Raw genomic sequence first — 13,554 nt, 5'->3', positions numbered from 1 at the left:
TAGAGGCCATCGAGGAATATTGTGAAGAATGTGATCCAGGACCCAAATCCTTTCAATTCTTTAGTTTAAACTTGATCAGGTTCCACATCTACATTCGTGTGTTGATTTTAAACATGTTTTTGGCTTTCTATGAAGCAATGAGCGTTACAGACTTGTATTTGACAGTGTAATAAATGTCCTTACTTTCAGAGGGCAAATGAGTTGTGTACTCTGCAATTTGTATTGCATTATTGCTTGTGTGGGATTCCCACCCACCCATTCATAATGCCCACAACTTGGTCCTGGGATTTCAACCATTCATTTTCTGTGTCAGTCAGAGGCGTAAAGGCACTCCTAGTTCTCACTAGAGCACTAACCTGGATTGTGATTGGTTGCTTTTTTTCTGCTGTTATTCCCATTTGACAATGGCTGCAGATGAAACAATGTGTGTGGAAAGGTCTGGCTCCATGAGGTGAGTTAATTGACCATTTTGGCTATTTGGTTTGGCACCTTACCCTTGCAGAATCCAGAAGCATGCAGGAACAAGATGTTTGTGTGGCTTTGCCAGCTGAGGAGAGCAAGTATATCTTACAGCCTTACAATTTTGTTTTTGAGATAGGAACAAAGACTCTGCTCAGTGTGCACAATGCAGTGACAGCCATTACACGACAAGAGGCAGACAGTCTAATGCTCTCTGTGTCTTTGCTAAACAGCTTCGAGTCTGTAATGCTCAAATCGTACAGAGACCTTGTCTGTGGCAGGAAGGGCTGGCATGTTTCAGGAAGTGACATGCGATGTGTCCGGATGTCATCCTCCCTCACCGTGGGAACCCATGTGGACTCGGGCTGTGTGGGCATGACAGCATTTCCTGCTGCTGGTATATAAGACCAAGAGGTCAGGCCCAGCTGTGCCTCCTCAAACACTCTAGACTTGGACTTCACTTGTCAAAATGCTTCGGCTGTAGTTTTCAGAAGGGCTGGTTTAATCTTGTTTTGACACTAGGACACCTTTCTGTACCTTAATTTTGTGTTTATCAGTCCAACAGCAGCCAATCATGTTCCTCCAAATAGCTCTGTTTTTTGTTTTTTTTGCCTTGAGAGCATTGCTGCTATTATCTCCCCTAGGAGCCCTGTAGCCAATAAATCAGAATGTCACTTTCTGCCCAACTGCTCTGCTTGTCCACTTAATTTCACAGATCTGGAGGGACCTCACGGGGCCAAACCAGATCTCTATAGCCCACTGGTTTTCTATACCAACTCAACACCTTCATAGTGGCGATGCTGCAGGATGAGATTTAATTTGGCTGTTGTACCAAAGTGCTTACTCAGTTCAGTTCGGATACCTTTGACTGTCCTGCCAACTATTCCAGTGATATAACCTCCACTGAGGGAGGATCCATGCAGAATCATTGGAACACAGTGGCTGCGGTACATGTATTGTATTAAGAAAAAACACTTAACAATGGTTTTTAGGTCTTATGTTTCGGTACTGGCATTGTCACAACTCACCATGCTAGTCTCCGAGCTGTCAGAGCTTTTTTGAGGGCCTCATTAAAAACCTCCACATTAAATATAATAGCAGTCGTTACCTGAGCAGGGAAACCACACCACGTCTGGTGCAGAGATTAATGTTAGTGGCTAAGCTATTTTTATATTAAGACTTCTCCCTTCTGGCTAATGGGATACAAAGGCCTCAGCTCTGGATTTAATATCTTGATCTGTTTGTATTGTAAGCGAAGAGAGGTCGGCGTTGTGCTGTCACACCACAAAATTAGCACCCCCGCTAAAGCAGGGTGCTCCATGATGAGCCCTTGTGGCCCCACACATGGTCAGCAGGTGGACTAACCTGTCTGCCTCTGTCAAAAGCAGGAAATGTGCTACTCATTAACGCTGCACACTTGAACTGGTCAAGCGCTCAGGTTGCGGTCGGTTTGTGGTCAGTTCCACAACTAGGGAGTGAAGAATAATGATTTATTGTGAGGGCACAGGCGGTGTGAGGAGCTGTGCCGGTCTGTGTTTGTATTACAGGCTGATATTTTGCGGTCTGAAGGGATTCTCGCAAAAAGCCAGTGGATAGTTAAAGAAAAACGGCTGGTGACAACTATGGTCTGACATGATCGATGATGCCCACTTTAGATGACTTATCCTGTTGCCTTTAGGAATATTAAGTAGTGTGACACCATGAAGCAGTCAGTAAGGAAGCGGACTGTAAAATCCCTTTGTGGGCTGTGGTGACTGTTTCTAATAATTTCTTCTTTGTTCCTTCTGCACAAGGAAAATAGGCTGGTCAATTAAAGCAATGGGCAATTGAATTAATATAAAACATAAGTATGACGTAGGGATATATAAAGTTATTGCAACACTGTTTGGGCCATATATGCCATAGATAATATACAGAACAGTATATCACACTATTACAAATCACTGTTGATGATGAAAAAGATTGCACCAGTCACCAAACCATTTGTAAAAGCTTAATATTTATTATTGCAAGTTTAAATATGCCTTAAATATGTAGTAAATATATTATAGTATAGTATATCGTAAATATGTACAAAATGTACAAAATCTAATAAAGTATATATAGTAAATATAATTCTTTTCTTTACATTTCATATTTACAGCTTGATTGAGATGGTTTGACCAACAGTCAGTATGCGTTACATAGACAGTATTAGAGCAGAATGCATTCAGCTGACAGTTATTCAGCATCCATGTCTTGCAGATTGCTCCCTGTCTGACGATGAACAGTGCACCTAAAAGAAGATAAGAGAGAAAAACAAAAACAGTCAGAACTAATGCACACAACCATTAAGTTTGTGGTTCTGTCCATGTTTGGATCTTATACCTTCCTTAGCTCAGCCCACAAACATTATCGATGTCACAGTATATGGCAGGCACATGCCTTGCCAGGAGTTATTGGGGATTGTAAACTAGAAGCTTTATTACATACGTCACTCGGTCACCCTTGCTTACGTCTTAGGCATTGCTTGTTTGCGTCTGCAAGAGCCATTAACATTGATTTTATGGCGCTCCTTTGATGGTAAAGCATCATACCCTTACAACATTTGCGTCATCCGCAACACCTCTTCAGTTAGACTTTTTGACTTTACTTTATTTTTCATGAAGTCTCATTTGCAAATGCTTAATTTCTTGAAAGCCTTTTTTAACCTTTTGTTGTAGAGCAGTACTTTGAAATGAACTGCTGTATTATATGTCTTTAGGAATTTTAAGTTTCATAATATGAGTGTTAATGGGTATGTTAAACATGCAACTAAACATTAAGTGCACCAATGGATACTCTGTATTTTTAAGATAATGCATTAAAAAAGTGAAGATGGGCAAAGCAGCATGGCTCTTCAGATGCACAGCAAGTTAATTAAACATTGAATTTATTCGATAAACACTGAAGTGCATATACATGGAAAATATTAGCTTGATCATATAATTATGTATCATAGCAATACAACAATATATCAGATACCTGAAAATTAGTGCTGTATTGGAATAATGATGAAAAACCAGAAGCAATGTGAACTGTGCAAAGCCTCTTACCCCTTTGATCTTGAGGACTAATCTTGAAGAGCATCAAGGTAAATATGTTCTCCATGTGCGGTAAGTGACCCCAAAGTCCCTGGCAGGTGTCACGAAAGTCTCCATGACCAGTTCATTGAGTCTTTGCATGTTAGCATCCTCCTGCTGTGCAGCCTGCTCCTCACAAGGGCCAGGTCCGGAGGGAACCAGTCTTTAGAGTTCCTCTTCCTGGAACATTGTTGTTTTCGTTCTTCTTCACTGTGTCTCCAACTGCATTGGACAAAAGGGAAGCTGTGTTGCTCAGGTGAAGCGTTTGATTCCACTTCCATGGCTCTCAGCAGGCGTCGGAGAAATCCTCACATCAGCATGTGCTCTTGCTTGTGTCTGTTGTTGTGTGAGCACTACTGTATGTCATGCACTGTCTTGAGCAGAGTGCAGAATCTGTGTTGCTGCAAGCCAAATGCTCAGCAGTCAAAGTCTCATTTTATTGAGGATATTGACACCATCAGGTTGTGCTCTGTTTCTTTCTATCTCAAGTTCACAATAAGTTCAAGATAGCCAGGGCACAGTAGATTTTCTTTTCTCATTAAAGGCGGTGAATAATCCAACGCCCACCCATAATAGGCAATAAACGAAAAGACATGATGCACCACTTCAAACGCATACCATTTTTCTTTACTCTTAACTTCTATTAAAGCGCAGCAACATACGGCCATTCGAGTAATGTCCTCATAGAAATGTTATGGGAAAAATATGAGTTGTGTCTCCCATCCATGTATCCTGTCCCAGTGGCTTTTAAACCAGTTATAGCTAAATGGGTAATGATAACATTAACACTCAGACATTTTGTGGAATCAAAGCAGGAGGTAGAGTCAGAGCGACGGGCAGTGGCAGCAGTTTGCAGACTGTTTGAAGCACCGAACCGTCTTCGGAATGTGTGCTGGTAAACAGAAGGAAGACAAACGAGCTGACGGGTCTTTGTTGATTCTCAAGGAGGAAGGCACCGCCGCTTTGAGTGCCCAGCCTCACTGTCGGTGTCAAGATGGGACGATAACTCACCAGCCTTGAGAGGCCCGACGTTGTGAAACCTGCCCTTTGGCTCGTGTCATCCCCTTGACAGTGTGAGTCAGCAAGGCAGGTCTTATACAGGGCTGGTGCTGTGCCTGCCAGTCACGTGAAGGTGAAGTCGAATCCGCTTTCTACACCTTAAAAGGCCACGTCGAAGAGGTGCCCATGCATCATTAGAGAGGTGCCATGCATCATTATGAGACATTAAAACACGAGTGCAACAGAGCGTATACTGTAAGCAGCGGGATGTGATGACACCGCCAGGAAAACTTTTCATTCATCAAAGGTAGTTTTTTAAAAAGTTTTTTTTCAGGACTTGTGCTCTCCAGAATGAGAAGTTGTGGGAGTTGAAGAGGGCAGCAATGGAGACAAGTTGAGCTCCTTACCACTCTTCTTCTCATGCTCGCAGGAGAGGCTGCACTCGGGAGAAAGAGATCAGTAAATCAAGTTGAGAGAAATCTGGCATTGAGGCTGGGGAGAAGGTACATCTTCAAAGGCTCTCGGAGGAAGAAAGTTGAATATAAGATAACTAAATAATCCATCAGGAATCAGAGAATGTGTTGAAAGTCGTGTTTCATTTTTACTTATTTTTTTCCCAGAGAGCTTAGTCATGGGCTGTTGCATTACAGGTATCCTGTGGGTGAACGCCTGAAGTGAAAATTGTAACCAGGAGTGTGTTTTTTTTTTCTCCTTTACACCGAAGGGTGTCTTGTTGCCTTAGGCAAGCCAAGACTCTGTCATGGCCCTTATGACTTTTACCTTTATCAGCGCTGAAATCCTGCAGTAGCCTAGGGCTTTGGTCTATAATGAGCAAATATTGAGGTAGGCGCTTCAAAATCCCATGCTTCCTTCATGGTGGATGGAAAAATCCTCTCATGGATCGATGTGTGGGGGCCAGCGATGGATATGGCAAAAGTCCTCAGATGAGAAAAGGGCACCCTTTTTCCCAGATTATGAAAAGAGGAATAGAGAGGGAGAGGAAAAGAACGCCGCAATGTTTCCTCATCCAAAATGTGTTAAGTGAAAGCTCCCATAAATCCCCTTGAAAGTGGATTAGCAAAAATATCTTTTCCTCTTAGGTTTCATTCAGACAGGAGCCAGTCTTGAAAAAGGGTGTCCCTATCTAAACATTAGACGGGATCTTATTAATCAAAGGCAGCAGTGCGCGAAACATAAGTCTAGGTTTTGGCCTACCGTGCCATGGTAGAAGTCACTCACTTTTCACAGTTTCCACCCAAACAGTGGAAGCTGGCACCACGTTCCAGGAAAGCCCAATTATAATATCAGGTTGGTGTTATTACTGTTGATTATGTGCTTTGATGACCCGCCTTGCCCCTGAGTTCACTTCCTCTCTTCTTTCCTGGTCGGGACGTGCACTTTGAAACCCGAGTCGCCTCGGAGGTTAATGAATCGCCGCGCCTGGTACCCTGCTTCACGTTCACCCTTGCCCTTTGTCGCCGTGACACATGCTCACGAGTACACAGTAGATTTAAGCCTCACATGTGAAGTCTTTTGAGATCGGGATGGCCCTTGGAGTGGGTTGGAGTGGGTTCTATCAATCATGGGCCACCTTCAAACCAGGACTGTGTGTGTTTTTTTAACCCCTGTCATGTTCATTTCAAATAACAAACTCAAACAGCGTCTGGAAGAAGGCATGTTAGTGTTCGGCTTGCACAAAATCCAGCACACGAAGAGGTAAGAGAGTAGTATGAATGGGGCACTCACTGTCACCCCATAGACATCATACTAAGGCTGCCCACCATTAGGTCCTCAAGTTCACTGGGCCCCAAATAAAGGATGTTCTCAGTGTCCCCCCCTCCCCCCTTCCCTTACATGGTAGCGTAACCCAGAACTTGGGACCTCTTTGGAAACAGAAGATATCCGGGCCTCTGCCAGTTCTTAATGGTTCAGTCCAGTGGGGTGTGCAGGATGCTTGACATCGGCACTGAACAACCAGCTTGTTTTCTTAGGGAAGCGAGTTTGATAGATCCCCCTTTTAAGACTCCAGCGAGAGAGAGTTTGGCTGTCATGCACCATTAGCCTTTAGTTCAGCTGGGTTCCAGCCTATCCCACGGCTTTGAGGAGGATGGATGCAGACTTTAAAAGGACAAGGAAATGGTTGTCAGATTTAGACCGGGCAGTTTGGTGTCAAGACACTAAAAGTGTGTGAGAAAATAATTGGGGAGAATGGGGGACAAATCTCTTGAGAAAGAGACAATGGGCATGTTCATCTCACCCCGGCCTCCATGTTTGCATTTAGCGTTGAGCAAGGACATCTGGTCACTTAAGTGGTTTTCAGCACATCTTAGCTGACAGCAACCCCCCCCCGGCCACCACACACACACACACACACACACACACACACACACACACGCACTGCCAAAGCTTCTCTTAATTTAAGTATGCTTGGCTTATGTTTGCCTTTGCCCTTGGGTTGCGGTTGTGCAACATTTTAATTTTAAGCATCACTGGCAAAGAGGACATGCACCAGCGCAATATTTGTAATGTCAACAGAGATTTCGCATTGTGTGAATCACACATGCAATATTGGGCTGTATTGCGGTAAAGAGATTTTCTCATTTCAGTTATTTGGTTTCCCAGCAAACATGCATTCACTGATCAGGTGTTTGTGGATCAGATGTCTATAAACTATTGAGACAAGCTGAGAAAAACATACTATAATGATATCCCCAGTGACGTGTGCCTCATGTTCCCTTTGTGAGGTCTACCACTTTCCCATAGCCTTTTTAGACCACAAGAGTATGATTGAAAACAAAGCCAGTAGATTGAAAGCTGAGTTTTTATTCTCATAGATTCCTAAATTCAAATTTGGTGTGCAGATCCTAAAGCCTTTTTACAGCCACGTTCGACTTTGGTAATTATAAATTAATCAGTGCTAAGTAGAATTTTGTCAAGTCTGTTTTCATATTTATAAAACAAACAAACAAAAATGTTATTTTGTGGCCTAACAGCTGCCCCTGATGGAAAACTCCCGCCCAACCAAAAGTAACACATTATGATGTTGGTCATCTGAGGAGGCTTTCACCCACATTTCAATGCACTGACTCCTCTGTTGTTACAGATGCCTCCACAGCCTAAGTGACTACAACTAAGCAGTGCTGAGTTGAGGCATTAGCCATGATTTGATTTGTCACATTTAAGCGTCCACGCCACGACCCTTTCCCACAGTTGGCTGGTGTAAGTTTTGCTGCAGTTGCTTACCAGCACTTTCTTCTTTCCCACTAAAATCTGCACCCCCTCCACTCCCTGAAGAGCCTCAAGTACCCCAAACCCACATCTCCAGCTCTCGTTCACTCTGAAATCTGACTTGGCACCAGCCCGGGAGGCAGACAGTTGACCCGGGTCATTACAGGGTGTTTATGACCCAAGGAGAGCAGCTGAGGGCCCCCGCTCTGTGAGTTTGCGCATCCTTGAGAATGAGGGCCCCGCTGTGTTGCTAATGGGCCCTATCCAAGATGCCACACACCCCCACCCCGCTCCCCCATGAGCTGGGTTACTACATCTTCTGATATCAGATGCCTTGTGTTGTGAATTCCACCAGAGCCTTACTACTGTAACCGATCGCCCCATCAGGAGGGACGTGCAATGGAGAACGAGAACCAAAAAAAGCATAATGCTAAGTAAACCATGGCAGTTTTACTGCAGACATTCCCACTGTCACCATTCCTCCAAAACAGAGTGATGGGGTGGCATAAAGCAGGTTTATGCTGATTTCACAGCCTATAATGCACACATGGTTCCAGTGGAAACACCATGGCATGAATAACGGAATAATGGAGCTTGTTGCACCAGTGTGCTCTGGTTTAGTGAATCTGGTTTAGTGTTTATTTTCTTTTAAACCCCATACAGACGACACTAAACAGGTTAGAAAACCCTTTTTCATAAAATTCATGAATGTTGTCAGTAATGTTTTTTTTTTTGGTTTCTTAGGTTCAAACCCCCACCCACACCTTGTAATGATCAGATATTCTGTATGTGTTTCTGTATGTCTATTTAGTGTCCCAAGACCTACAGGGCACATTAGTCTGAGTACATTGCACAACAGTTTTGAATAGTTGTTCAGGACTGGATCTTTGTGTTCCAGGTTGGCGTGCGGGCCTACGATGGGGAGGCAGTGTTCATCCGAGAGTTCACCCTGATTCGGCGAGACCACCTAACTGAAGACTCTCTCCATGAAAGCCCTGCGAGCCAGAAACCAGAGGACCCGGTAAGCGCCTGATTTAAAAACATGGTACTCATTGCTGACTAGCACAGTGGTGAGTGGTGAATGATCTATCGAAAATAGAGAAGCTTTTTTTTATTTCAAAGATGAACTTCATATTCTAGTTTTTTTCCTCTGTAACTTCAATCCACCACAGCAGAGGAGTGAAAAATCAGCCATATTGCTCCTTAGTAATGAACACAAATGAATAATGACTGTGGGACACTGGGAGTGGAAGCATAATCTGATTGTGGGCTGACCTAGCTTGATGTGAAACAGGGCAGCACATGCGAACTCACACATAGACTTACCACACACAATAACACACACTGCACATTCTAGGGTGGGGTGGCCTTTTCTCTTCTTTTGCGTCACATTATTCCCGCTCTGTCATCAACACTGATGAGACATCAGCCTTGGCCACGGCAGTTTTCCTAAGCCAATCACTCACCCAGCTGTTCTATCTAATGGGGCAGGGGTGTGGGAGAGGGAGAGCGTGCCTTTGTCATGGCAACCTAGACGTCCAGCTCACCTATCTCATCACTCCTCCGTGATAGGATTGGTCCCTGTGCCGATTAGAGAGAGGAATCTATTAACATTGACTAAGTGTTTGGGCGGTATTGCATTATCGTTAACAAGAATGCTATCTTGGGATAAATGTTAATGTGGTCATTGCACTTTTCTGTTTCTGCAAGCACATTTTTTATAATCGAAGGAACTCTAAGTAAGCAGCCAAGATATAGGAACAAATGATTCCTTGATGTTTAACATGTGTTTCAAGGAAAAGGAGAATAGCAGGCCATCATGACTGCATTTATTTATCTAGCTTAATTGTAATTCTTTACCGTTTTTCTTTGGTTCTTTTGGTTTATGTGTGCTTCCCCACGTAAATGACTTCCAAGTTCGGCTGACCCTCTACATCCTGCACACCTTTCACAAACGTCCACGCTTGAGTTAACGACCCTTTGCACTTTACATATAGAATATTCAACAGCCTTCTCCTCCCTTTGAAAAATGATCAAATATAGTGACATTTCTTTTGAAACAACAGATCTGCTTGAACTCGCCATTACACTTTAAAGCGGGATCACAAGGGCTTATTTGAACTTTCACATGTGCAGAATAGCCTCACAGATCAGTGGCTGGCAGAGTGCGTTTTCAGTTTTAAGGGAGGCTCAGAGAACATACTGGCCACATTTGCTTTAAGAAGGAACTCTTTGTTGTCACTCAGCATCAAAGACAGAAGCCTCATATGTAAAGTCTGCCACACCTAGTATTTTAAATATATTAGGTATTTGTATTTGACAGCATTTTAGTATATGGTCTCTCTTTTCCCAGTGTACATGATCTTTTGTGTCCCAAAGGCAAACTTAATGGAAAGGCTAGTCTAGCAGTCTAGAATTTAGATGCCATGGCACATACTTACAGCACTGTATTTAGAAACCACAAACAGCTATCTTTATGGCTTTTGGATTTCATGTTGTAACCGAGCAGCAGCATAATTTATGATGCATTGACCTCAAGCAAATTTTTGAATTTGCATCAACTAGTTACTATGAGTGGTTTGCAAATCAAATATCACAGATATGGTATTTTTATAGTCAGTCTGACCTGTTCAGACAGTCCAAGCCTCAGTTCTTCTCTGTGGATTTCATTATAATGAATTTGGCTCCATTGTTCTTGCCATAATCCCACAGGTGCAAAAGGTTCCGTAGTATTGATACGGTATTATAGATGGAATTTGCACCATACATTCATCATTATTGTAACTTGAGGCACGGCCATTTTTCTTAAATACTTGCCCTTATATAAGAATCCCACTGAATTTCAGCCTTGAAATATGTTTTAATCATTTTGTTGAGCTCCATAGAGAAAAAGATGGAGAAGGTGACCCACTGTAAAGAATGCATTTTTACAACTGATAGCACTTGCAGATTATTTGCGCTTAAACTGGATGTAAAAGTTCAGGTAAACTTTACCGTGAGTCCACAAATTTTATCTCCCATTAACTGTCAATGGAGCAGCTCCAGGTATGACATGGTAGGTTACACCCTTCTTCATGTTTGCAAATACTCATTGGGTAGTCTTAAATTGAATGGTATTACATATTAAGATCATCTTTTGCTACATGCGCGATTGACAAACCCGCTAATGTTTCTTCAAACCAGGACCCTGCAGACTCCCAGGAGCCACACTTCTGATTCCTTTCACCACTTAGTAAGTTTAGGTCTCTGTAGGCCTGTAGCCCTGTTCTATGTTGGATCTTGGTTCAATATTAAGCTTGATCCAAAGCCAAGACAAACGCAGCTTAATTAGCAAGCAACCCAGGAGGTGATTTTCAGACTCCAAAGTGTATTCACTCTCTGTTGTTTAACTTTCATGAGTATGTGCCAGGGTCGGTTGGTGGGGAGTAAAAGTGACCTCCCCAGCACCCTTACCCCATCCCACAAGAGGGGCACAGACAAATTGTTCTCTCCAAAGGAAAGTGTTTTTCCTGGCAGGCTCAGTACAAGCTACTTCGGTGGAGTGGAGCTGTCTTATATGGCTAAGGCCTAACATACCTTTGTAAATTAACTGGTATTTATTATGTGATGCCAAGTACATACTGTAGCACTTCAACAGCGTCAGCGTTCATAAACAAATATTGAGTTAGTTTATTGAGTTGAGGAGGTTCTGTACCAAAGTTTTGCGTGGGGCCTGATGGCTGAGATGTTGCCACGGCTTCTGAGCCTGAGAAAGTGTTTTTTTCTCTGTGACATCACTGAATGAGTATGACTGTGAGGATAAACTGAAAAGCTATGACTATTTCCCCTTGATGTCTACCTGTATAATCAATGTTTGACATGTGTTAGTTTTGCAGCACTGTACAACCAACTCAAAACCTGTGAAATAAAAACACATTTATTCAAATAATGGCTTAAACCAGTTTATAAACTATATAACTATAATCAAAATGATCCACTGTAGAGAGACAACTAAACTGTCACTGTTCACTGTTACTCTAAACATGGAAGATTTCTGGTTAAAGGGGAATTTGACACTCAATACATAAGGGTTTCTATCCCAAAGGAAATACACAGGTGGCAGCTATAGGTGCCTGCTGGGTCTCAGGGCGTGATTGACGGAGAAAGAGAGAAAGAAAAGAAGACAGATAGAGAGAATGAGAGTGAAACTGCCCTAAACTTGTAAACTTCAAAACATTGCCAGACAAAGAGGCTGAGAGTGGAGATATGGAGAGAGAGAGAGAGAGAGAGAGAGAGAGAAAGGCCTCAGATAAAACAACAGGAGGAGGAAGATAGAAAGGGGGAGATGGATGGCGCCAAGACGCACCACACGGTTTTCTCCTCAGCTAGCTACTGTCTAGACGGCAAATCTGATCATCCTGTCATCAGGCAACTTTAAAGTGGGTTACTGAAAGGTGATCCTTCATTTACTGTGCGTCGTGCATGCGTGTGTGTGTGCGTGTGTGTGTACATGTGTGCTTTGCTTGGGATGATGTGTGTGTTTCTATTTGTATTTGTGTGGCGGTGGAGTGTTAGAGTTGTCCACCAGTGCTGACCTCAGTAACTAATTGTATGTGAGTTATTCCAAGTATGCTTTTTGCTTAGCACACTCTTGCCTGCTCTATATCTTCTTGCATATTCCAAAAACTCTTCCTCTGGACCCACTAAAACATTATCGTTTACATAAAAAACATCCTCTTACCTCTTTGCCGCAAAATAAAAACTGTAATATGAAATCGTATTTAACATGAAGGTACTTGGTTACTTTCCAAGAACTTACTTGGACTGTAATCACTGCTTTTATGTCTAAAAATCAAACACACCCAAGTTAAAATAGGAGTAAATACTTAAAAAAAAGTACAGTACAGTAGTGCAGACTTATTAGAATACAACTAGAGTAGTTGTATTAGGTTTCATCGCTCAGTGAACCATCTTATGTTACACTGGGAGTTTGGACACACTGATTGCTATTCTGGGTTACATGTTGTGTTACCCGTACAAAGGAAGGCCAGAATATTATGGGTTGTGACAGGTAAGTGGTAGGTAATGACAGTCATTAGTGCCCCACTCTGCAGTAATGACTAGAGGCCTGGTGTGAGGACACTTCCACTTTGCCTGTCTCAACGTGTCTCATGGGATGGCGGTCGTGTCTTTTCTGTCAGTCTCTGTCGTTTCATTTTCTCACCTTTTCTCTCTCTCATCTTTCTGTCGGATGAGTCTTTTCCCCCCTCCACCCCCTGCCTCTCTCTCTCTCTCTCTCTCTCTCTCTCTCTCTGCCCTCTGCCTCTCTCACTTCCACACATGCCAAGCGGTTTGGGCCCCAGTGTTTTTACATGCTCAATTGCACCTCAGGCAGCAACAGTCGGGGGCAATGTTTTTAAAACCCTCAGGGTGAGCAAGTGCACAGATGGCTCCACCGCTTGGCAAGGTGTCAGGGTTCGGAGTAATTGGGGTTGGGCAACTGGGGCCCGGGCCAGTAGGGGTGGCGAGCAAGGGGGGCAGTCAGTGGCCAAGGTGGCGGCGGCTCGCAGAGAGAGAGGCCCATCGCTCAGCTGCGCGTTGCCTCGGGATCAGCTCTGCCAGCTGTGTTTTGCGTGTAGCGCCGGGTGGAAAGGGCAGCGATCTTGCACAATTAAACACTTCATTTGTCTTCATTAAAGGGATGGGCATGTTAGTTCTGGCAGTCAGAGAGGATGTTTAGGCCCAGGGTTTTTCTCGATTCCTCCTGCGCCCCTTGGTATGACACCAT

The 13,554-nt window shown here is 43.4% G+C and overlaps 1 protein-coding gene across 1 annotated transcript in view; it reads left to right on the top strand.

Annotated features, from left to right (window-relative positions):
* Positions 1-783: 783 nt before the first annotated feature.
* The window catches only part of LOC139932723 (ADAMTS-like protein 1), a 77,735-nt gene continuing 64,964 nt past the window's right edge, over positions 784-13,554 (top strand). The window contains 2 exon segments of the mRNA XM_078291711.1: positions 784-828; positions 8,686-8,808. Of these exon segments, the coding sequence (XP_078147837.1) occupies positions 784-828; positions 8,686-8,808 (168 nt within the window).

The sequence above is a fragment of the Centroberyx gerrardi genome, chromosome 23 (genome assembly GCF_048128805.1).
Source record: "Centroberyx gerrardi isolate f3 chromosome 23, fCenGer3.hap1.cur.20231027, whole genome shotgun sequence".
NCBI classification, from domain to species: domain Eukaryota; kingdom Metazoa; phylum Chordata; class Actinopteri; order Beryciformes; family Berycidae; genus Centroberyx; species Centroberyx gerrardi.
Note: the sequence above shows the minus strand (reverse complement) of the source record. Positions and strands in the feature narration are given on the sequence as shown.